Genomic DNA, 23,767 nt, shown 5'->3' on the forward strand with positions numbered 1-23,767 from the left:
CACCCCATATCAATGAATCAATAATGCATTTAAGCAAGACTATACTCCAACAATTACAGACTGATGACATAGTACATAGCACAGTAATGTTACATTTTCAACAGTTACAAACAACAGTTTTTACAAAAAAACAGCACACAACATTTTGAATGATTTATTTAGTTTTTGAAATGATGGTTCAGTACTGTACCTAAGATAGAAAATTCTGAAAACACAACATAAAACAAAAGAAATACTGCTCCAATTCATTGCTCTTACCTGTGTGCTCTGCAAGTAGGTAACCAAGTTTTTATCTGCTGCTCGTGACTCTTGTAAATACGCACAACTGTAAGTTATTGCTTTTCTAAAACAATTTTCTGAATCTCCAAGATTTACATTTTTCCCAGGATTCAATTTAATTGTAACACTTTTAAATACGGTATCTTTTTGTATTTTCTTTTTTAAATAATGTTTGTATTCAATCATCTGATATATTCTTTTATATTTCCATTTGAACATTTTTGTATTCAATCGTCTGTATATTCTTTTAAATATTTTTGTTTTTAATCTTATTAGATATTTCTGTTGTATCCATAAATGAATATTGTATTATGGATAGTCTGAATATTAATTTTTGAATCAGTCCTTAATAAATGATAGTAATGTGGTAGACCAGCATTTCTTTTTTCCTTTTAAAGCACAATAAAACGTGTTCTCATACTATCATATACCGGATCCTAGATCCAATTCTTCAATTCCATCTTTTTTCTCCTGATGAAGAACCTCATTTTCATCAACCCCATTAACAGTAGAATGCATATAATTCTGTAAGTCATTATTAAACTCTACTGTGAATTCACGTTGCAATATAGACTTGAGAGGCAGAGTCTCCTCTGTAGTTGCCGACATCGATTGAACGAAAAAAGTCTTTGGACTTTCATTTTTCCTTGAAATGGGTGTTTTGATCCAGGTTGGTGGATGTGGGTTGTATGAAGATGTGTGGTCGTATTGTGTGTGGGGATAAGGGTGTTCTGATCCAGGTTGGTGGATGTAGGTTGTATGAAGGTTTGTGGTTGGATTGTGTGTGGGGAAATGGGTATTCTGATCCAGGTTGGTGGATGTAGGTTGTATGAAGATGTTTGGTCGGATAGTGTGTAGGGAAATGGGTGTTCTGATCCAGGTTGGTAGATGTAGATTGTATGAAGGTGTGTGGGGAAATGAGTGTTCTGATCCAGGTTGGTGGATGAAGGTTGTATGAAGATGTGTGGTCGGATAGTGTGTGGGGAAATGAGTGTTCTGATCCAGAAGGTGGATGAAGGTTGTATGAAGATGTGTGGTCGGATAGTGTGTGGGGAAATGGGTGTTCTGATCCAGGTTGGTAGATGTTGGACATGGGAGAGGAGGAGGAGGAACCATGAGAAAGGGAGGTGCTGATGGGAGAGTCATTGGACATGGGAGAGGAGGAGGAGGAGGAGGAGGAGGAACCATGAAGAAGGGAGGTGCTGATGGGAGAGTTGTATGAAGGTGTGTGGTCGGATTGTGTGTGGGGAAATGGGTGTTCTGATCCAGGTTGGTGGATGTAGGTTGTATGAAGGTGTGTGGGGAAATGGGTGTTCTGATCCAGGTTGGTGGAAGAAGGTTGTATGAAGATGTGTGGTCGGATAGTGTGTGGGGAAATGGGTGTTCTGATCCAGGTTGGTGGATGTAGGTTTTATGAAGGTGTGTGGTCGGATAGTGTGTGAGGAAATGGGTGTTCTGATAAAGGTTGGTGGATGTAGGTTGTATGAAGGTGTGTGGGGAAATGGGCGTTCTGATCAAGGTTGGTGGATGAACGTTGTATGAAGGTGTGTAGTCGGATTGTGTGTTTGTGTTTGATCATTGGTTGGATTTCAGTTGTGTGTGTGTGTGTTGTGTTCGTTTGTGTCTGTGTGGTAATGTAATGATGTTTATTTTTAGGTGATGGTGATCCTTGAGAATTAACGTTCAGACAGTCTGTACACCGTCTGATATGCTTTCTAAGCTCCTTCGTATTCTGTTCAAGTCCAGGTGACATGGATGTCTCTTCTAAACTTGTAGACATCCATTGAACGGGAACTTGTCGTTGGAGTAGCAATTCACCTTGCTGGCTTGGTTTGTGGTTGGATTTGAGTTGTGTGTGTTTGAGTTTGTGGTAATGTAATGATGTTTCTTAGTGATGTTGGGTGATGGTTATCCTTGAGAATTAACGTTCAGACAGTCTGTACACCATCTGATATGCTTTCTAAGCTCCTTCGTATTCTGTTCAAGTCCAGGTGACATGGATGTCTCTTCTAAACTTGTAGACATCCATTGAACGGGAACTTGTCGTTGGAGTAGCAATTCACCTTGCTGGCTGGGTTTGTGGTTGGATTTGAGTTGTGTGTGTTTGAGTTTGTGGTAATGTAATGATGTTTCTTAGTGATGTTGGGTGATGGTTATCCTTGAGAATTGACGTTCAGACAGTCTGTACACCGTCTGATATGCTTTCTAAGCTCCTTCATATTCTGTTCATGTCCAGGTGACATGGATGTCTCTTCTAAACTTGCAGACATCCATTGAATGGGAACTAGTCGTTGGATTAGCAATTCACTTTGCTTGCTTGGTTTGTGGTTGGATTTGAGTTGTGTGTGTTTGAGTTTGTGGTAATGTAATGATGTTTCTTAGTGATGTTGGGTGATGGTTATCCTTGAGAATTGACGTTCAGACAGTCTGTACACCGTCTGATATGCTTTCTAAGCTCCTTCATATTCTGTTCATGTCCAGGTGACATGGATGTCTCTTCTAAACTTGCAGACATCCATTGAATGGGAACTAGTCGTTGGATTAGCAATTCACTTTGCTTGCTTGGTTTGTGGTTGGATTTGAGTTGTGTGTGTTTGAGTTTGTGGTAATGTAATGATGTTTCTTAGTGATGTTGGGTGATGGTGATCCTTGAGAATTGACGTTCAGACGGTCTGTACACCGTCTGATATGCTTTCTAAGCTCCTTCATATTCTGTTCATGTCCAGGTGACATGGATGTCTCTTCTAAACTTGCAGACATCTATTGAATGGGAACTGGTCGTTGGAGTAGGAATTCACCTTGCTGGCTTGGTTTGTGGTTGGATTTGAGTTGTGTGTGTTTGAGTTTGTGGTAATGTAATGATGTTTCTTAGTGATGTTGGGTGATGGTGATCCTTGAGAATTGATGTTCAGACGGTCTGTACGCCGTCTGATATGCTTTCTAAGCTCCTTTGTATTCTGTTCATGTCCAGGTGACATGGATGTCTCTTCTAAACTGTTAAGAAAACTCTTTTTTGAATACATCAAATTTGAGTTACATCTGGATTGCTGAAAGAACTTGTTGCTATGTATCTTATTCAGCAGGTACACATTAGTCAAATATGAAGGGGAGAAATGATAGAGGCTTTCAATTTCTTCTTTTGAAGATGATTCGAACATTTTCCTTATCTCGAGTAGTAATTGAGGATTTGATTTCAATTACTGCCTATTGCACATCACCTCAGATTTCGTTTCTCTTCAATGGTGAGAGGAATACTTGGAATATGCAGATCAATGACATCCCTCGGCTGCACACCCAGCACTTCATCGATGGCACTGCTAGAATCTCACCAAATTGTGACTAGCTCAATGATCGAAATCTGACTGAAGACTGTGAGGATCCGCAGTTCTTTGAACAATGGCCGGCAATGTTCCAGGTATGGTGAGAATGTAATGATGCGGATCACCTTTTTTTGAAGAAGCAGAATCCTCTCACAACAACCCACATGTCCCCAAAGCACAATCCCATATCATTTTTGAAAACTGGTACAGTCCTGGAGATCTTTAATGAATCTGGAAAAACACCCTGTTTCAGGCAGTTGTTAATCAGACCAATCCATGTCTGATATACTTTCTAAACTCCTTCGTATTCTGTTCATATCCAGGTGACATGGATGTCTCCTTTATACTTGCATATAAACTTACACCACTTTTGTCGAACTTGATGTAGTAGATTGTCCCAACGTATTCTGTTCATGTCCTTGTGACACTGACATGGATGTCTCCTCTATACTTGCACCACTATACACTTGTACTCTATATACACCACTTTTGTCTCTTCTATACTTGCATATAAACCGCTTTTGTTCATGAATAAAACACATATATGGAATAAGAACAGATGAGAAAAGAACCTACACAAATCACAAACACAAACTCCTAACGGTCTCGTCTAAGCTAACCAAGCCTATTATTTCTACCTTTTAATTTTCCACGTACTTGCTAAAAATCCAAATACTGGTCAAACTAAAAATCCAATAACGAATCATTACATTAACTATTATACTAACCTATAAAAGGTTATATGTTCACTTCACAATGTTTTAAAGGTGAAAGGATAAGTTGTGGAATGGAACCAACACAAATTTCACATTATTTTCTCTGTAATAGTTTCATAATTTTAGATGATAAACACAATGAACGAAAGCGAACTCCAATCTAGTGCACATGCGAAATTCAATGCATTTTGCATTATCTTGTGTAGCTGTGTCAGTGTAGAACCCACTCATCGGCTTGTCTTGTTATCTATCGCCGAGTCTCTTCAAGCTCGCCGAATGTCGTCTTTGGAAGGAAGGCGATTTTACAAGGTAAGTGAGGTTATATTATTTTCTATTCAATTTGGTGTATCGGCTTCGATCACAAAGTAGAAGGAATTTCTTCTCTGTGCTTCGATGTAGGCCTACTAATCGTTGTTTAACAGTGACGTCAAGATATTATATCATCCTTGAGAATTGATGTTCAGACGGTCTGTACGCCGTCTGATATGCTTTCTAAGCTCCTTTGTATTCTGTTCATGTCCAGGTGACATGGATGTCTCTTCTAAACTGTTAAGAAAACTCTTTTTTGAATACATCAAATTTGAGTTACATCTGGATTGCTGAAAGAACTTGTTGCTATGTATCTTATTCAGCAGGTACACATTAGTCAATATGAAGGGAGAAATGATAGAGGCTTTCAATTTCTTCTTTTGAAGATGATTCGAACATTTTCCTTATCTCGAGTAGTAATTGAGGATTTGATTTCAATTACTGCCTATTGCACATCACCTCAGATTTCGTTTCTCTTCAATGGTGAGAGGAATACTTGGAATATGCAGATCAATGACATCCCTCGGCTGCACGCCCAGCCACTTCATCGATGGCACTGCTAGAATCTCACCAAATTGTGACTAGCTCAATGATCGAAATCTGACTGAAGACTGTGAGGATCCGCAGTTCTTTAACAATGGCCGGCAATGTTCCAGGTATGGTGAGAATGTAATGATGCGGATCACCTTTTTGAAGAAGCAGAATCCTCTCACAACAACCCACATGTCCCCAAAGCACAATCCCATATCATTTTTGAAAACTGGTACAGTCCTGGAGATCTTTAATGAATCTGGAAAAACACCCTGTTTCAGGCAGTTGTTAATCAGACCAATCCATGTCTGATATACTTTCTAAACTCCTTCGTATTCTGTTCATATCCAGGTGACATGGATGTCTCCTTTATACTTGCATATAAACTTACACCACTTTTGTCGAACTTGATGTAGTAGATTGTCCCAACGTATTCTGTTCATGTCCTTGTGACACTGACATGGATGTCTCCTCTATACTTGCACCACTATACACGTGTACTCTATATACACCACTTTTGTCTCTTCTATACTTGCATATAAACCGCTTTTGTTCATGAATAAAACACATATATGGAATAAGAACAGATGATGAGAAAAGAACCTACACAAATCACAAACACAAACTCCTAACGGTCTCGTCTAAGCTAACCAAGCCTATTATTTCTACCTTTTAATTTTGCACGTACTTGCTAAAAATCCAAATACTGGTCAAACTAAAAATCCAATAACGAATCATTACATTAACTATTATACTAACCTATAAAAGGTTATATGTTCACTTCACAATGTTTTAAAGGTGAAAGGATAAGTTGTGGAATGGAACCAACACAAATTTCACATTATTTTCTCTGTAATAGTTTCATAATTTTAGATGATAAACACAATGAACGAAAGCGAACTCCAATCTAGTGCACATGCGAAATTCAATGCATTTTGCATTATCTTGTGTAGCTGTGTCAGTGTAGAACCCACTCATCGGCTTGTCTTGTTATCTATCGCCGAGTCTCTTCAAGCTCGCCGAATGTCGTCTTTGGAAGGAAGGCGATTTTACAAGGTAAGTGAGTAATATATTATTTTCTATTCAATTTGGTGTATCGGCTTCGATCACAAAGTAGAAGGAATTTCTTCTCTGTGCTTCGATGTAGGCCTACTAATCGTTGTTTAACAGTGACGTCAAGATATTATATCATCCTTGAAGGCTTGCCACTCATGCTCATTCCAAGTTAGCGATCAATTCAGAAATCCAACAATTTGACTGAGCTTGTACTTCAGAACTAACATTTTTCAATGTGCAAATCAAGTTCTGTGTCTTTTCCTTATACAGTTGCAGAATTTTCTGCCTGAACCAGCCTTTAGCGTTATAGTAGGAACAAAGTCTTTCAGACTAACATTTTACCTGGTTAATGCATCTAATCCTTACCATCTTGGTCATTGACCAGAATCAGAAATAAGAGTGGGCCAAGCTGATCCCTGAGGGACTCCATGATCCAGACCGGCTGATCGAGCCCTTTCCAAATCAACAAATTGCTGTCTATTTTGAAGATAGAACTTCAAAGTGCTAAGTGTCAAAAAAAAAACTCCAACCTCAAAAGCAGCCAAGACCTTTTCCACAAAACTCAATACTGCTGTTGTAGTAGATTTACCTCTTCCAAATCCATGCTGGTTCCCTATAAACAAGTTAATCTTATCAAAATGGTTCACCAGCTGCTCCTTCATAACTGACTTAATTACCTTTCCAAATATAGGGACAATGGTCACCAGTCTTTAATTTGTCAAAAAACTATGATCTCTATTCCTATATATATAGTGGCACAATTTTCGAGTGTTTTAATTAATCAGGGAAAATACCTCCCCGAAGACAGCCATTGACAAAACTTGCCAGAGGAACCACAACAATATCAACTAAATTATTTCGAGAAGACAGCAGGAAACCCCAAAACCCCATACACATCTTGACTGTGCGAAATCCTGTAGCCCTTATATACACACACTAGAACAAAACATTTTTAGATTCGTTCAAAAATAAGTCTGTAACTGCTTCGAATACTGCTACATGATACTGCTACTGCTACACCTCCTATAGAAAGAAATAGCAAAAAGTGGTAAACAACAGTCATAAACCTATAGTGTGATCTGTAAACTCTTGTAGCCGAGAGTACCGAGACAATGATATTGATTACTCCTTAAGTTTTATACTTTATTTTTTGATGTCCTCTTATTGCCTGTGATTCTAAAGACAGCATTTAGAAGTATTTCCGTCCCATGTAGTGCGTCTTTTTCTTGAAAATTTCTAACCTGTCTTTCCGTTATCCTCCCAAATCTAGTATAGTAGCCATGAATCTCATTCTGTAATTCTACAGGGTAATTCCTAACATACATAATAACATCAAATACATATTGCCCGTAGAATGTTAAAATGCCAAGCTGCGAAAAAACGTATTTTACAGAGTCCATCATTATTCTTAGTGCTTTTTTCTGTTGTATGAGAATTCTCTGGAATGACTGCTGTGGGTGGTAGCTCCGTAAATGCATAGACCATAGGCCAGATGGGATTGTATTAATGAGTGATAAAGCATTTTCATAGTTAGAAGACTGCATTCATTCGACATTTGTCTTAAATCATATAGTCCAGTGAGGATTTTTTTCACCACTTGACAAACATGAGTATTCCAGGATAAATCACTTTCGATTTCTAAACCCAGGAATCGTTTACTGTTTACACTTACGCGACTCAAGTCGAGAAGAGACTGCAACTTTAGTCTTTTCTTGACGCAGCATGTGTTTTAAAATGGTGATGTCGTGGAGACTATACTCCGTGCAAATCTTCTTCAGACTTGTAGGAATTTGCGACGCAGAGAAATGGAGGGAGATCAGCCAATTGCAGTGATGGATTAAGTCATAGGTGGATGGAAGCGTAGTTGTCAATTTGTCAAATAGAGTCAGTCGGGTCTGTGATTGCAGAGAGGAAACTTTCTAAGATTAACATGAGCGCTTGAATACTCACTGGAAATTAGAGAACGCTGGCCGGTACACAACGGCAACATAGCCGCCGTTGTATCCCTGCCGCTGTTTGCCTTCTCTGCTGCGCATGTCCATCTCAAGTCCGAAGTTAATTTGAACGGAGCATAGAATCGGATGGTCTGAGTGTCACCATTTGGAAACACATGCTGCGTCAAGAAGAGACTAGAGTTGTAGTCTCTTCTCGACTTGAGTCGCGTAAGTGTGAGTTGAGCCTAATTCCAAAATTTCATTATCAATAAAGACATTTGGCAAATTTTGTTACTCTCATTTGTCGAAAATACAATCACGACTGACTCCCCCCCTCCCATTTAGAAGAAGGTTCCTGTCATAAAGAAATTTATTCATAAGAGAAAGGTCAATTGCGGATGTTCCTTCTATGTTTTAATTGCTTGATTGTATTTTTTTTAAAGGAAATAAATTTATATATTATTATTATTACACTTTGCACTGAATCACCTGAGAAAATGACGTTTGCGTCAGTAGATTGCCCTTGGAAAACTTTGGGCAACCCCTTGATGTAACAGATGTGTTGGAAATTGAAATAAACACTATTTGACTTTTCATCATTATTTATTTGGAAAAACATTTAGAAAAAGTAAAAATTTTAGGAGCATTACAACATAAGAATTTCTTGGTTGCCATCTTGCTTGGAACAACGACAATCGATATTACAACGTTCGGTATCGATACTCGATATACAAATCTAATAAGATGAATAACAGCAGGTCCAATATTGTCCCTTGAGGCACACCATAATTCAAATGTCTGATATGTTTTTTGGAGCACAGCGTTTCAGTTTCATCTATATGTTCAAACTCTATGAATTTCTGCCAATCTTTGAAATAGGTGGAGAACATAATCATGTCTCACACTGTCGAAAGCGCAGCTCATATTTTAGAACGTACTAATAGTTTTATCCACCCTGTCTATAGCACTGATGATAGAATCGATATGAAATCCACTCCGGCTGTTACAGTGGATTTCCCCGATTGGAAGCCATGCTGCTTCTTGTCTAACAAATTATTTTTTATTCTAGGTATTCCATTAACTGAATATACACTACCCGCTCAAATATCTTTGAGAAAACAGATAAAATCGATATTGGCCTAAAACATGCTGGCATTACCCTTTTTAAATATAGGAAATACCCGGGCTATTTTCAAAGTATTTGGAAAGTGTCCAAGATATTAAGGAGGAGTTTATCAAATGACTTAATTATTTATTGGGGTTTAATAATTGCAATTAAAACTGCTTAAACAATCGTGATTGGGATGTCGTCCGGCCCTGAGGGAAGTTTATTTTCAAATGACATTATTATTTCTATCAAATCTGGCTTAGAAATATAGTTGAATTTGAATTAAAGAGTTGAATCACAATTTTGATGATTGGATGTGTTTAAAGGTCTATCAGGAATATTTGGTCTTACAAATTTATCTACTGCTGTCACATAAAAGTCATTAAAACAGTCATCAATGCTAGTAGGATTTTTCAGAAGATTTCCATTGTCTTCAACACACATATTATTTGAATAGTTATTTACTTTGATTTTACTAACTTCTGAATTTTATAAATAAAAGTTATTAATTAAAAGTTTCAAGCTTATAAATGTGTTTCTAATCCTTCCCGCTGTCTTGGAATTCGAGCAATAAGTTTTCTCAAAAAAGTCGGTGGTTCGGAACCCACATGAAGATTTATAGGTTCACTCATCTTCCATCATCATCCGTCTCATTACCCAAGTACAAGCATTCATCTCATGTAGTCATTACCCTCTCTTATTATAAATATTTATTTGTGAGTTTCTAAAATAGACCGACAAACTTGGCAAGTGGTTTACTCATATCAAAATGAAGAAAAAAGTTCCAGTAAACATGGATCTTGAAATGCTTTGTTACAGAGATATAGATAACAGAAGATAACATATTTTTCTCTCAATTCATAATTTTATTGTTTTGTGGCGGCTTCATGATGGTGCTAAAATGATCAATTCTTATGTGAAAATTAACTGATAAATCGAATAAAACTAATTAGGCTACAAATAACTTCAATGATTGTTGAGATAATGGAGAAAAATATGCCAAAAGAAGTTTTTTGAATGTATTTTATATTAATATTAACTATTTCTTATTGATTGTAATTGTTTGACAAAATAAATTTGTATTTGAATTCTTCAAGAAAATTTATTTTTTAATGATTGAATCAATGATAAATTGTCTTAATTGAAATTAAATATGACGTTAATGAATTATATTTCTACATTGTTGAAAAACGATATGGCAACGTTGCAGAAGTAAAGAAGGATAGCGCTATCTGCTTTGTCGAATGATAGACGAGGATAACAACACCAATGTTGATCAAATACTGCCATTATAACGTGGACCTCACTTGAACCCATGTTTACTGGAACTTACTTTTTTGTTTATTTTGATTTAAGGAAGTTTGTCGGTCTATTCCAGAAACACTCTAATTATTATTAGAATAAAATTATTTTAAGAATAAAAAAATAGAATAAAAGATATACAGTTTCCCACATAAGGTATAACAGCCTAAGACCATAAATTCCATAATTATGAAATTTGCAACAAAAAGTTTACACTCATTCGAAAGCTTTTAAGATGGCGAAGCTTTTCCATTATTGAAAATATATTGCTACCCTGAAAAAACTGTTTGAAATTTTGCTTTGAACTCGACGAATGTACTTCTTTCAACTTTGAGCGCTTTTAAAAGTTCAAAAACGTCCAACAAAGGAACAAATTATAGAAATCTTATTGGAAATTTCTTTCTCTTTTCAACCATATCCTTAGAATCAGATTTTGACTGATAGTTTTCCTAGTTATTGACATTTAAGGCTGTGCAAAGGCTAAAAATAAACTTTCCACTCGTGATATTTTTCTAAGTTTTCGATTCGTATATCATCAAGCTATCAAAATGAAACAGTTTTCTCAGAAAATCATTTCTTTTTGAGATATGAGCGCCTAAAAATAACCAAAAATAATTTTTAGTTGAGTTATTTCTGGTAATTTTTGGTAAATTGAATATCTTTTTCAAAAATTGATATTTTCAGAAAATTTTTGTTTTACTAGATCAACAATACCATGAAGAATCCATCCTATAAATCTCATAGATTCATCTCTGACCAAAATTTTAAATGTTTTGTCCCAAAAATTCAAACTTCAGTCGCTCATATCTCAAAAAGTAATGACCGGAAAAAAATGTTTTCCTGAGAAAACTTTTTCATTTTGTTAGCTTGATGATATATAAATCGAAAAACTTTGAAAAATATCACCAATAGAAAATTTATTTTTAGCCTTTGCACAGCCTTAAAGACGGTAAGTAGTTCCATATTATATTCTTTAAATATATGAATTCAGGGCTACTTTCCTGTATTTATAAAATAGAATTATAGTACACTTTGAAATTAATAAAATAGAAATTATAACTACTAGTTTCGGTGAACCACAGCATCGTCAGGTTATAAAAATAAATTTCAAATAAATGTTTACTAATAGTTCTGTTATTTTAAATATCATCTTCAAGTAAATTATTTTATCACTGCTCCCATTCATCATCTAACGGTAAGTAGGTTTATTTCAAAAAGATCGAAAAATCTATAGATATCAAAACATCTATAGATATCGAAAAATCTATAAATAAAATCAAATCATTTATTTGCCATACAATAAATAGGTACATATTCAAAACATAATAAAAGAAAATACATAATTTTATATAGTGAGGTATCATTTTCTAAACCCTGAATATTGTTATATTAAAAAATATGTAATGTATGTATGAATTTTTGAATAAACTCCTCTGGATGTGTCGTTCAACATCCAGAGAAATTATTATTATTATAATCAAAAGTATAAAATAATAAAATAAAAATTAAGCATAAATAATACCAAAATCATAATTAGTACTTTTCATGTGTAATTTGGCATCACCAGCAAACGGAATTAAGCCTTGCCCGCTGGTGAGAGTTGCAATCAGTTAGTTATGCTTGAATAAATTTGTTACATTGGTTGTTTCCTAGTTTTATACAATAATAGAGAAAAAAAGCCATGCTTTAAAATATTAGATAATGCTTTCAATTGAGAAGAAATAGTTTTCTATTATCCAATTTTTTAGTATTTTGTAATCAATTTTTGCTTCCAGATCAAAAGGCAATTCATTCATGAATCTTATACTTATATAAAAATGAGCTGTCTTCTAACTACTGTTAGTTTTGTTTTATAAATTTTGTATTTATATGTTGTATTTGGTCTAACATCATATTGAACTATATAATTTAATAAACATTTGTTTTTATACTTAATAATATATTTTGCTAAATTTTCCAAGTACAATTGCCTTACATTCATCACATTAAATTCTTCAAATAGCAGATTAGTTGGATGCAATCTAGGTTTATTCAATATTGTTTTAATAATATACTTTTGAGTGATAAATACGTTATTTAAATCATGGTATCTAGATGAAAACGGTAGTGGTCATGAAATGTTTGCGTAGTGGCCAGCCAGCTAGATTGCGTCACCGCCACCAACCGAGGCTTTTAACACCTATTGACAATTTATGAAACTTTTTTGTTAAAAACAGGTGATTGGATATAAAATGACGTCAGCGACACCGGAAATTCAGTACGAACATGCGCGTGACACCTACCGTCTTCTATATACCGTGATTTAAATGACTATCGAAAGCCCCACCCCAGATTGTTATCCCATATTCTAATATGGATTGCACCAAAGCAAAATATACTGTTTTTAAATCCTGAAGTTTCGAAAAAAATCTATCGAAAAATCGATCTCGAAAAATCTATAGATCTCGAAAACTAAGGTCGATATTAGAAAATTTTACTGAACATTTTTTGTTGCAAATGTCATGTAGAATCCATGGTATTTAGCAGTTACACCTTCCGTGGGACAGATTGTATAATTTAGAACATTTAGAATTTTTATAAAAAGATGTGTCTCACCTGGCCTTCACCTTCGCCTTCCCCTGACCGACTCTTCTGACCCTGATGGTTGTTCCATTGCGCGAAGCGCGAGTTCTCATCCGGAGGAGCGCCTTCCCCTCCCCCGGCACCCACCTCTCCTTCCCCTCTATTCCTTGAAGCCATTTTGCGGATCATCTCGACGCAGGGAGAGTTTTCCGGCACGGCTGACTTGATGGTTTCCCAGGCCACATTCAGGGCTGCTTGCCACGGTGGAATGTAGAATCTTCCAAATTGAGCCATTGCTTCTAACTCTCGTACAAATCTGGTCTACAAAATCCTTCAACTATCTCTTCGAACTAAAATCTCCTACAATTTCAATTACTATCTTCGTGTAACATCATCATTCTCCAAATTCAATTTTCAAAACTTCTACTCCAATCTAAGACTCAACCAGAGATTTATTGATCCACTATCTATAAATTTCTTAAATATTCTTATCGTTTCTACCGCTATCAACTGTAATTGAATGGTTTCAAATTCAATAAACTTGTGGAAGACTTTGTTTTTATGATTACCAATCAATCTGCTCAAATCGATCGATAGATGTACAACACTTCTAGTACAGTACCTCTATAATATAAATAAACCTTATCAGAAATATCACCCAAAATCGGAAGACAGGTGTGATTTTACTTGTAGGCGTATTCAAAAAATGACTAATCTCATTCAGTCTACAATATACTTTCTATGATCTTTCCACTGTTGGAACACTCACGCAAACTTATCTATCAATAAAAGTATATAGTAAAAATTCACTCTACTTATATAATTCTAAATATTATTACTGGAAGACTTTGCTGATTTTGAGGTCTATCATATCACATTACACTCGGTTAATAAATAGTCTCTTACGCCAAAGCTTATCGAGATTTGAGTCTTTCAAAAATAAACTATTTTCTAAATGCGGTTTAATAAAATGATTTCTTGAATCACACTCTGAAGACACATATATTCATGGAAGACTTTGTTAACAATGAACACTTATCTATAAATATCTCATTCACAAACTTCTTTAACGCAGTATAAAACAGTACAAATTCATCATCATCCAACAATTTTTCTATTGAAAACTACGTAAGATTCTACACTAGGCGTTGATCAATTCACAATATTATTCACAATGCAATTATTATCAGATTTTTTATATATCTTATAACAACTAATACTCATCATCATTTGAATGGAGCACACAATCTCAAACTACCCAGCTTGATATTAAATTGCTATACAGAAAAATATCCTCAAGTGTATTGATTTCTAGAAGTAATCTTAGAAGGCGCTTTTATAGACTGCTAATACTGTTTGGAAGGGACGTCAACTTTCATTGACTTATTGATTATACGCCACCCTTTTTTGAAAAAATGAAACTTTCGAAGTCAGGGTTTGGCCATATTTTTTAATCGATGCGAATTAAAAAGAGTGGGTATCTTTGCACTTGATATTTTTAAAGTGTGTAACTATTGTTATTTAAATGTAGTTATTCAAAATCAATATCCACTTTCACAAATATATCAAACTAAATGTGCACTGATAATTCGTAAATGTTCGGAAGAAGCGAGATAGCCCGAGAGATACAATGAACGATGAAACCAACCGGAACGGACAAGATTACCACAACTGGGAATTATGTGAGATGTAGATTGGACACACGATAAACGCGTGAACCGTTCCAGCTGAAATAATCACGTGTAGCAACGATCTGGTGCGAAAATAATCGAACGGCGGTAGACTACTAACTGCTCACTATTAAAATCGCGGTCCTGACTTATTTTGCGACTGGAAATAAGATATTTTCGGGACTTTTCTGATGCCGAGCCCCATTCCACCCTACTTTTCACAGAGCAGAACTGGATCAATCGCTGAGTCTGGCTCCAGTGACGCCAACTACCCACAAATTTCCCCACTCCGACCTCCGACTGCACCCACATTGATTTGCAGTGCAGATAACCCTACTACTATATACCACTTTTCACTCCATATCCAATAAAATTATGACATTTGATTTGTTTGAAAACAGTTGAATATTCATCAAAAATATTCTCCAGTCTGTATCGTGATGTCTAAGAATTTTTTTAAATAGTTAATTATTTTTTCTGATGCAATAAAACTATGTCATTAGATTTTTTTGGAAACCGTAAACTATTCATAAAAAATATTCTCTAGTCAGTAGCGTAATAGGTCTATTCATTTTCTCTGAGTATGAGACTCATGTAAGCCCTGGGCATGGGTAATGTTTGGGATGATGATAATAGATGAATGAATTGAGTGTATCCGAACCACCAAGGAAGTTTTTATAAAACAGATAAAGCTGTCAGTCACCCATCCAAGAACAGTCCCAAGTTTTTGCGACTTAACCTCACGATCACTCAGCAGCCACTCTAACAGAGCGGGACAATCACATCCAAAATCCCTCGTAATTACATTAAATGATTCTTGAATCTTGGATTTAATATTGAAAACTGCGATTAACCATTAACTTGTGACATAATTATAACGATAACAATGTCCTTTTTAACGAGCAGTTCCAACTTTTGGCTTGAAACTAGAATCGTTAACAGTTGTTGGGTTTGTATGTTCGACCGATAACTTTCGATTGCTTTTATCAATCAACTCTCAATTCTCCACAAACATTCTTTGAATCATTATAGAGATCGAATTCGTTGGCCAATAAGATTGATCAACTCCTATATTATTTTTAACGCGAGAAGTATTACGTGTTCAATATCTCCATAATAGAATATGTTGAAGAACACAGTTATAGAATATGCTATAGATAGAATCAATAACCACGGGAAAAAACATTATACCGAGTGTTTCAGAAAGAATGGCCCAATTTTAAACAGTTATATTCATTTTAAAAAATGGTGTACACAAACCAATTTTACATTAAATTACAGAAGTATCAAGTTTATTATGATGTATTATAAGTGTTCTATGCCCACCTTTTGAGGCTCGGACGACATCTAGACGGTAGCCAAATTCATCCCAGACTGTTCGCAAGATGTCTGTCTTTTCGGACTGTAGCTACTGCATTAGTTATCCTGGTTTTTAGCTCCTCAATATCACGTGCTAAGGGAGGAATAACGTTTAAGATCGTGTTTATGTTCCTCCCTTAGCACTTGATATTGAGGAGCTAAAAACCAGTATAATTAATGCAGTAGCTACAGTCCGAAAAGAAATCTTGCGAACAGTCTGGGATGAATTTGGCTACCGTCTAGATGTCATCCGAGCCTCAAAAGGTGGGCACATAGAACACTTGTAAATACATCATCATAAACTTGATACTTCTGTGAGTAATTTGATGTGAAATTGGTTTGTGTACACCATTTTTTAAAATAATTTAACTGTTTAAAATTGGGTCATTCTTTTTGAAACACCCGGTAAATTAAATATTCTAAATAGATTCCAACCTGAGATTTCAATAGAACAGATGACAGAATATTAGCATCATTTTCAGTGAGTTCTCCTGCCCGGAGGCCTCACTAGTATAACAATTAGATTCAATATTCACTCAGTTAACACGGGCGACATGACAATGATTAATATTCCATTTTTTATTGTCCTGATGTGACTGGAACACAAAAAGCAAGATTGGGTCATTTTCTCCTTACTTTCCACTTTTTTCCTCCTTGTCTAGCATCTTCCTCTCTTACTTCTCTTTTTCTTTCTACTCCTCAACTATATTCTTCTACCTCTCCCACTTATCCTTCTTCCCCCAGGTTATATTTTATAAACGATAGTTTGATTGTATATGAGCTTGACTGTAGAGTTATGTGTGATTTATCAGTTCTGATAAGTTGACAAATGTACCAATTAAATTCTGGTACATTTTGAAATAACAGTACTTCATCAACCCCCGTTAAGCTCACTTAAGAAAATTTAAACTGCTCCATCTATTAAGATAAAGATTCACCGAATTGGATTTATCATATAAATAGAAAGAAAAATAAAAATCGTAGTAACCTTTTTGAAATATTTAATCACAACATGTTTTGGACATTGATGCCATTTTCAAGTGATATCACTTTTTTTAATCACAACATTTTTTGGACATTGATGCCATTTTCAAGTGATATCACTTGAGTGATATCACTTCAAGTGATATCACTTGAAAATGGCATCAATGTCCAAAACATGTTGTCATTAAATATTTCAAAAAGGGTACCAAGATTTTTATTTTTCTTTCTATTTCTATAAAAGTAGCCCTATACAGAAAAGAGATAAATAAGATGGATTTATCATATTTGAAATAGATAAAGTCATGAGGCTCAAGTGCGCAATGCTCCTTTTGTAGAACTTTTTTCAGTAGACTACTAAGACCTTTTATCCTGGAAGACTGATAGTTAATTTATTTATTCATTCATTGGAAAATTTCAAATATTTTGTTAATCATTTTATAAACTCTTTTTATTGAAAATATTCTACTGTAACTAACAATCAAGCGTTTTTGGAGGTTTAAAGGTTTCAAGGTATCTAGAAAAACGAAACTTTTTCTCGTTGATATTGTTGCTCTGATGGAATTGTGACTAAACGGTAACCAAATCTAATAACTGAAGGCAACCAAAATGTGAGTGATATTTGGGTAAAAAAGTAAATTCGTATGGCTTTTGTTGGTGGGGAGTCCCTTGCGGGAAGGTTCCACTTCGACTTGGAGTAAAAGCTCAAACTAGATTTCAAATTGATGTCATTTCCAAAAGTCATTAGTTTATTATTCGTGAAATTACAACCAAATTGTACCCCATATCAGAGCTCTATTCATTACAAGAATTACAGATTATGTTAACAATAATAAATGTCCAGTAAGATTTCTCTCCTAAATGAAGACTCCAGCTGCAATCTATATTATGCGAAGTACTAGTTGCATTTTACAAACTCCAACATTCACATTGACAAGAAAACCGAAACGTCAGCCGGCTTACCATATATAAAATGTTACTTCTGAATAAATTTAGGCCTGTTTTGTTAAATGCAAGAAAATAACTCACATATTTTGTGAAAAAATATAAAAGTGTAAGGTTTGACAAACACAGAAAAGTTAGTTCAGATTGAAGCTGACATTGACAAGAAAACCGGAACGTCAGCCAGCTAGAGTATTGGAAATTAGAAAGAGGGGAAGCTTCTGCTATCTAGTGGTAAACATTTGTACTACTGATTTGATGTTTTACAGTTTGAAAACAACCCCTGTCTGATGACAGAGGGTATAACCAACCTGGAAACTGTGTAAACGTCAACCTCTTCAAGGGTGCAATTAAGGCTTTGCAAAGGCTAAAAATAAACTTTCTACTCGTAATATTTTTCAAAGTTTTTCAATTTGTATATCATCAAGCTATCAAAATGAAAAAGTTTTCTCAGGAAAACATTTTTTTCACGATCATTACTTTTTGAGATATGAGCGCCTGAAGTTTGAATTTTTGGGACAAAACATTTAACATTCGGTCAGAGATGAATCCATGAGATTTAGAGGATGGATTTCACATGGTATTGTTGATCTAGTAAAACAAAAATTTTCTGAAAATATCAATTTTTAAGATAGTTATTCAATTTACTAATAATAACCAAAAATAACTTTTAGTTGAGTCATTTTTGGTAAATTGAATAACTTTTTCCAAAACTGGTATTTTCAGAAAATTTTTGTTTTACCAGATCAACAATACCATGAAGAATCCATCCTCTAAATCTCATGGATTCATCTCTGACCGAATTTTAAATGTTTTGTCCCAAAAATTCAAACTTCAGGCGCTCATATCTCAAAAAATAATGATCGGGAAAAAAAATGTTTTCCTGAGAAAACATTTTGATAGCTTGATAGTAAATCGAAAAAAAATGAAAAATATCACGAGTAGAAAGTTTATTTTTAGCCTTTGCACAGCCTTAAAAATAAATTAATAGGTGCATCATGCTATAGCATGATGGAGAGGTTTAGCTGTTGGGGTGAATGAATCCAGCCCCTTATGAGTGTGTGTTGTCGACAATTCCCTAACAACTTACACCTTTGTACGTTCTGATTCCTTGTTTGAAATGTTCTGTTGTGACTTCAGATTGTGCACTCAGAATTTCATCTTAGGATATAATTATGCTGATATATCAAATTCTACCAAGCATTGCTTGATTTTCTGGAATGTTTTTGACTAAATGAAACTGTGGGTGTTGTTGCAGCTTCCAGCTGTTGCGGAATTCTCGTCAGGTGAGACGATGGGTCGGTCACTCAGCTGATCGGTTTGCAGCTGCTTTCAAAGTGACGCGACAGGAGCAAGACGAGTATGCACTTAGATCGCATACCTTGGCTCATGACGCTCAGGCTACTTCACTGACATTATTCCCTTCAAAGGTAATCAACAATTATTATCCATTACTGTGAATTGCTTTTTCCATTTTTATTTGTTCGTATTTCAAACTGTATTGTATGTATTTTTGAGGAATAAATTTTTCTATTCTATTATTCTACTCATAATTTGGGGCGACATATTGAGGCACGACATGACGTGACATGAGTAAGTGCCAAGACTGTACTTCTGTACAGTACAGGGGAGTACTGCTCTTCTGTCTGGGCTCGCAGCAGACATGTTGAGAAAATTGATACAGTTTTCAATGAAACTATGAGGAAGATTAGTGGGACATTGAGACCAACAGAGACTGAGTGGTTGCCTGTGCTTAGTAATATCATGCCTCCAGATCTCAGAAGGTTGGAGAAGAAGAACAAGTTCATTTCCCAGTTGCAACACATTCATGAGGATCTCCCAGTTTCTAGTTGGCTAACCCTCCACCAAGGCGCCTCAAGTCAAGAAGATACTTGAGACTTGACGAGCAAGAGGAAATTAGAAGTGCAAGGGAGTTATGGAGACTGAGATGGTTGCAGGGAGAGGTCAGGAACAAAGGCCTTGTGGATGACCCTAATGACATTGTTCCTGGCACCCAGCTGAGACATAGAGAGTGGTGTGGCCTTAACCGGTTCAGGACGCAAGGTGGGAAGGTGTGCTGAGCTGATGACAGCATGGGGATACTCATCTGATCCTCTGTGCCAATGTGGACAAATCCAATCAATGAACCACCTAATATCTGAGTGTCCACAACACTCCTATCATGGAGGGCCGACAGCTGGATGCTGGAGAAGATGCGTGTCAGTGGCTCCAGAACGTTCTAAATTCTATTGGTATTTGAAATATTAAGTGTAAAATTATGTTTTTCTTCTAATTTTGGCCTATGTATGCACATATATATATATATATATATATATATATATATATAATATATATATATATATATATATATATATAGTGCCAAGACTAGCCTTCTAGAGATAATATCATATGGTCATATTATAATGTTCATATTGAGGCTAGGCTGGCACGTGTGACCCGACATTAAGTTGATATAAAGGTGCGTACCGACTCATGCTAGTTTTATGGGGAATGGCTCCATTATAACTCAGGTAAATTATATTTTCACTTTCACAGATATCCTATGAGGGAATCCAGCTTGAACCTTCCGTTTCATCTCACTGCTTATAGAGTTTCAGTGCATGATAAATAATGATAGTGCTACATGATTCTCCACTCTAACATCAATACTTGCTTTTGAACAATTGATGAATTTGCTTGATTTATAAATCAATGTCAAAATTAAAATGAAATTGAAATTTATGGAGATTGAAAAAAATGTAAAACAATCTGAAAACTGGGGGTGAAACAGAGTATGTGTGTGTGTGTGTGGTGTGTGTGTGTGTTGTGTGTGTGTGTGTGTGTGTGTGTGTGTGTGTGTGTGTGTGTGTGTGTGTGTGTGAGCTATCGCCGCGTGCCGCAATGCATGCTAATAAATGGTCATCCAATTTCGGGGGTGAGGCAAAAATATCTGAAACAGACATTTCCTAAAACTTCAACGACTTGTTACTTATATTTTCAATATTTGTGTTGAATGCAAAATGTACTTCAGAATCTTGAGTTTAGTTACATTTTTGGCTGCTAGATGGGGTGGAGCTCCATTTCTCTTTTCAATAGGACATCGTTTGCTGAGTAGACTTGGAACTCTGAGGCTGAATTTCTGTTGAAGAAGGTTGTTGGGTTTTCAAGTTTTCGATTGTTCATTCCGTTTTATGATATTGTTGGAAAGGATCTGTTGCATAAATAATAGAGGTTTCATTGTACGTTGATAATTTGTTACAAAACAGATAAACTTCTACTGTAAGTCAGCTTAGAAAACACATAGGGAAGTCAACGCAGTCAAATCATATTTTCAACAGGTAGTGTGAGTAACTTTATATTACTGTGCATTCAACGATACTTAAATGCTCAATCAACTACTACACCTGATCAGATCAATCCCGAAATCTATCTAATGAAATTGATTTTATTCTAATCTCAAATCTTTTAATCTCTTTGAGGGTTTCTGTTTCTGTGTATGTTTGACGATAACTTTTGAGTGTTTTCATCAATCAACTTGAAATTTAACTCATATTCTTTGAACAATTATTGGATAAAGTTTTGTTGGTCAATGAGATTGATTCCTCCTCTTTTTTGAGGATATAACAGCACAGTATACATACAGTATGGAAACTTGGCTAGTACCCTGACGCAAAAATCCGCCATATTGTTAGGAAGCGCCGCATTGTAATAGTATTGATGGTAGGTTCGGATCACTTTAATGATCCGGATCAATTGATCTCGTTCACTGCCACGAACCAATCAGAAGACCAGGATTGGAACTTCCCAAGGTCACGTGACGTGTCTACTATTTGCGCCATGTAAAAAGCATTGGTTAGATAGTCGTATTATTGACAGTTTCCATTCTGTACCTATTTTGTGATAACAGGATAACATTAAAAGCACGTATGAAAAAATCTAGTACAAAAACGTAAAAAGTATTCATTTACTTTTATGAACAATATGAAAAGACATTTTCAATTTGTTCATTCATAACGTACAAATTGTTCTTGGTAACTGAATTTTGGTAGGTTTATTTTCTGTAGGATGCTCATTCGTTTCTCTTTATATTAAGACATATCATATTTAATTTCTGTAGGATTACGAAATGTTGAAAGTTTAATTAGCGATATACTTTAATTTAAAACCTTTGTTCATAGATCTCAAAATTTCACTTTGTGGTATTGTGGATTGCGCCTTATACCTTAGATAGTTCCTTCTGTAGATCTTAGAAACGAGCGCTCGGTTCTCTGGTTGGATGGGTGTACGTGTACCTTGCAAAATTACAGTACAACCACTGAAGAATATCTCTTTACTCCGTGGTACAACAGTTGTTCTGTTACTAATAATTAGTTACTAACTAGTAGTTCTGTGAACAGTAGACCTCACGCAGTATTGCTAAATACTTATAGAAATACAGCAATAGACTGGCTTCTCCACACATCTGTGTAATCACTTGTCAGCTGATTTATGATGAATAATTCTATAGTCTGATTTTTACTCTAATATTGGCGTATGAAGGAGGCTCCTTTTTTCTTTTATATTATCCTTGAAATGCAAAATTTCCAAAAACCTTGTATACACGTCGACGCGCAATTAAAAAAGGAACATACCTGTGAAATTTTATGAAAATATATTACCGCGTTTCGCCGTAAATGCGCAACATATAAATATTTAAACATTAAGAGAAATGCCAAACCGTCGACTTGAATCTTAGACCTCACTTCGCTCGGTCAGTTATCATTTGTGTCCTTTTAAAATCACTTCACGGTGGTTCTAGTTCTATAGTGAGGTCTACGTTATGATGGCGGTGTTTGATTAGCACTGGTATTGCTATCCTTGTCTATCATACAACAAAGCTGATAGCGCTATCCCTTTCTCGCTTTGCTCTGTTGCCAGATCGTCTTTTAACAATGTAGAATAAATAAATAGTTAACAAAATATCCTATACTATCAAACGAGCAACTTCTGTTTATATGTTTGTATTGCACCGGATCTCGAAAACGTCTCTAACGATTCTCACGAAATTCAGAACATAGTAAGTTTATAATATAAAGATTCGATTGCACTAGGTCTCATCCCTGGGAAAACTCGCTGAAGGACGTTAAAAGGATAATTATTATTCATCCTTGGAAAAACAGCTGATAATAATTATTTCATCGTCTGTTGGTGATGGAAGTGAGTGAGCGAGTTCATGTGTGTGGGACTGTGTCAAAATTATAACTCAGCTGTTGAACTTTTGTAATCATTCAATCAGGTACTTAGTGCCGGTTGCAAAAAAGCCGGATTATTTTGAATCCTGATAAATTCCAGTAGATCCATCTTTTTGAAATGGTCTTCTCTGATTTGGTTCAAGTGAAGTTAATCAGGGTTAACATTTAACCGGCTTCTGTGCAACTGGGCCTTTGGGAGGAAAATTTTTGCATTCCTCTGGGAATTGATCTCAATTTACTGTGATTAGATAGAACAGTTCTGTATGAATGTTGTTATAATTTCTTCTTTCGTTATAAATTTTTTTATGCTTTTATACTCCAGAGCGAATACTCCCCGATATTTTCATCTTAATTATGAAATTATTGAAAAATATAATTTCTTGCTTGATAAAATATAATTGATTATTTTAAACGAGAACGAACAGTTGATATTATATCAATAAACCTGTATCAGCTATACCGTCTAT

At 35.4% G+C, this 23,767-nt stretch overlaps 1 protein-coding gene across 2 annotated transcripts in view; it reads right to left on the bottom strand.

Annotated features, from left to right (window-relative positions):
- LOC111045882 (vesicular inhibitory amino acid transporter) overlaps positions 1-15,008 on the bottom strand; it is a 35,545-nt gene extending 20,537 nt beyond the window's left edge. Inside the window, exon 1 of one of the 2 annotated variants that reach the window (XM_022331361.2) lies at positions 13,151-15,008. In XM_022331361.2, the coding sequence (XP_022187053.2) occupies positions 13,151-13,411 (261 nt within the window). In that variant the 5' untranslated portion in view covers positions 13,412-15,008. Of the gene's footprint in view, positions 1-258; positions 3,244-13,150 lie in introns of those variants that run through there. The other variant, XM_039442242.1, reaches the window with a different exon arrangement.
- Between the last annotated feature and the right edge of the window lie 8,759 nt (positions 15,009-23,767).

Source organism: Nilaparvata lugens, chromosome X (genome assembly GCF_014356525.2).
Source record: "Nilaparvata lugens isolate BPH chromosome X, ASM1435652v1, whole genome shotgun sequence".
In the NCBI taxonomy this organism is placed as follows: domain Eukaryota; kingdom Metazoa; phylum Arthropoda; class Insecta; order Hemiptera; family Delphacidae; genus Nilaparvata; species Nilaparvata lugens.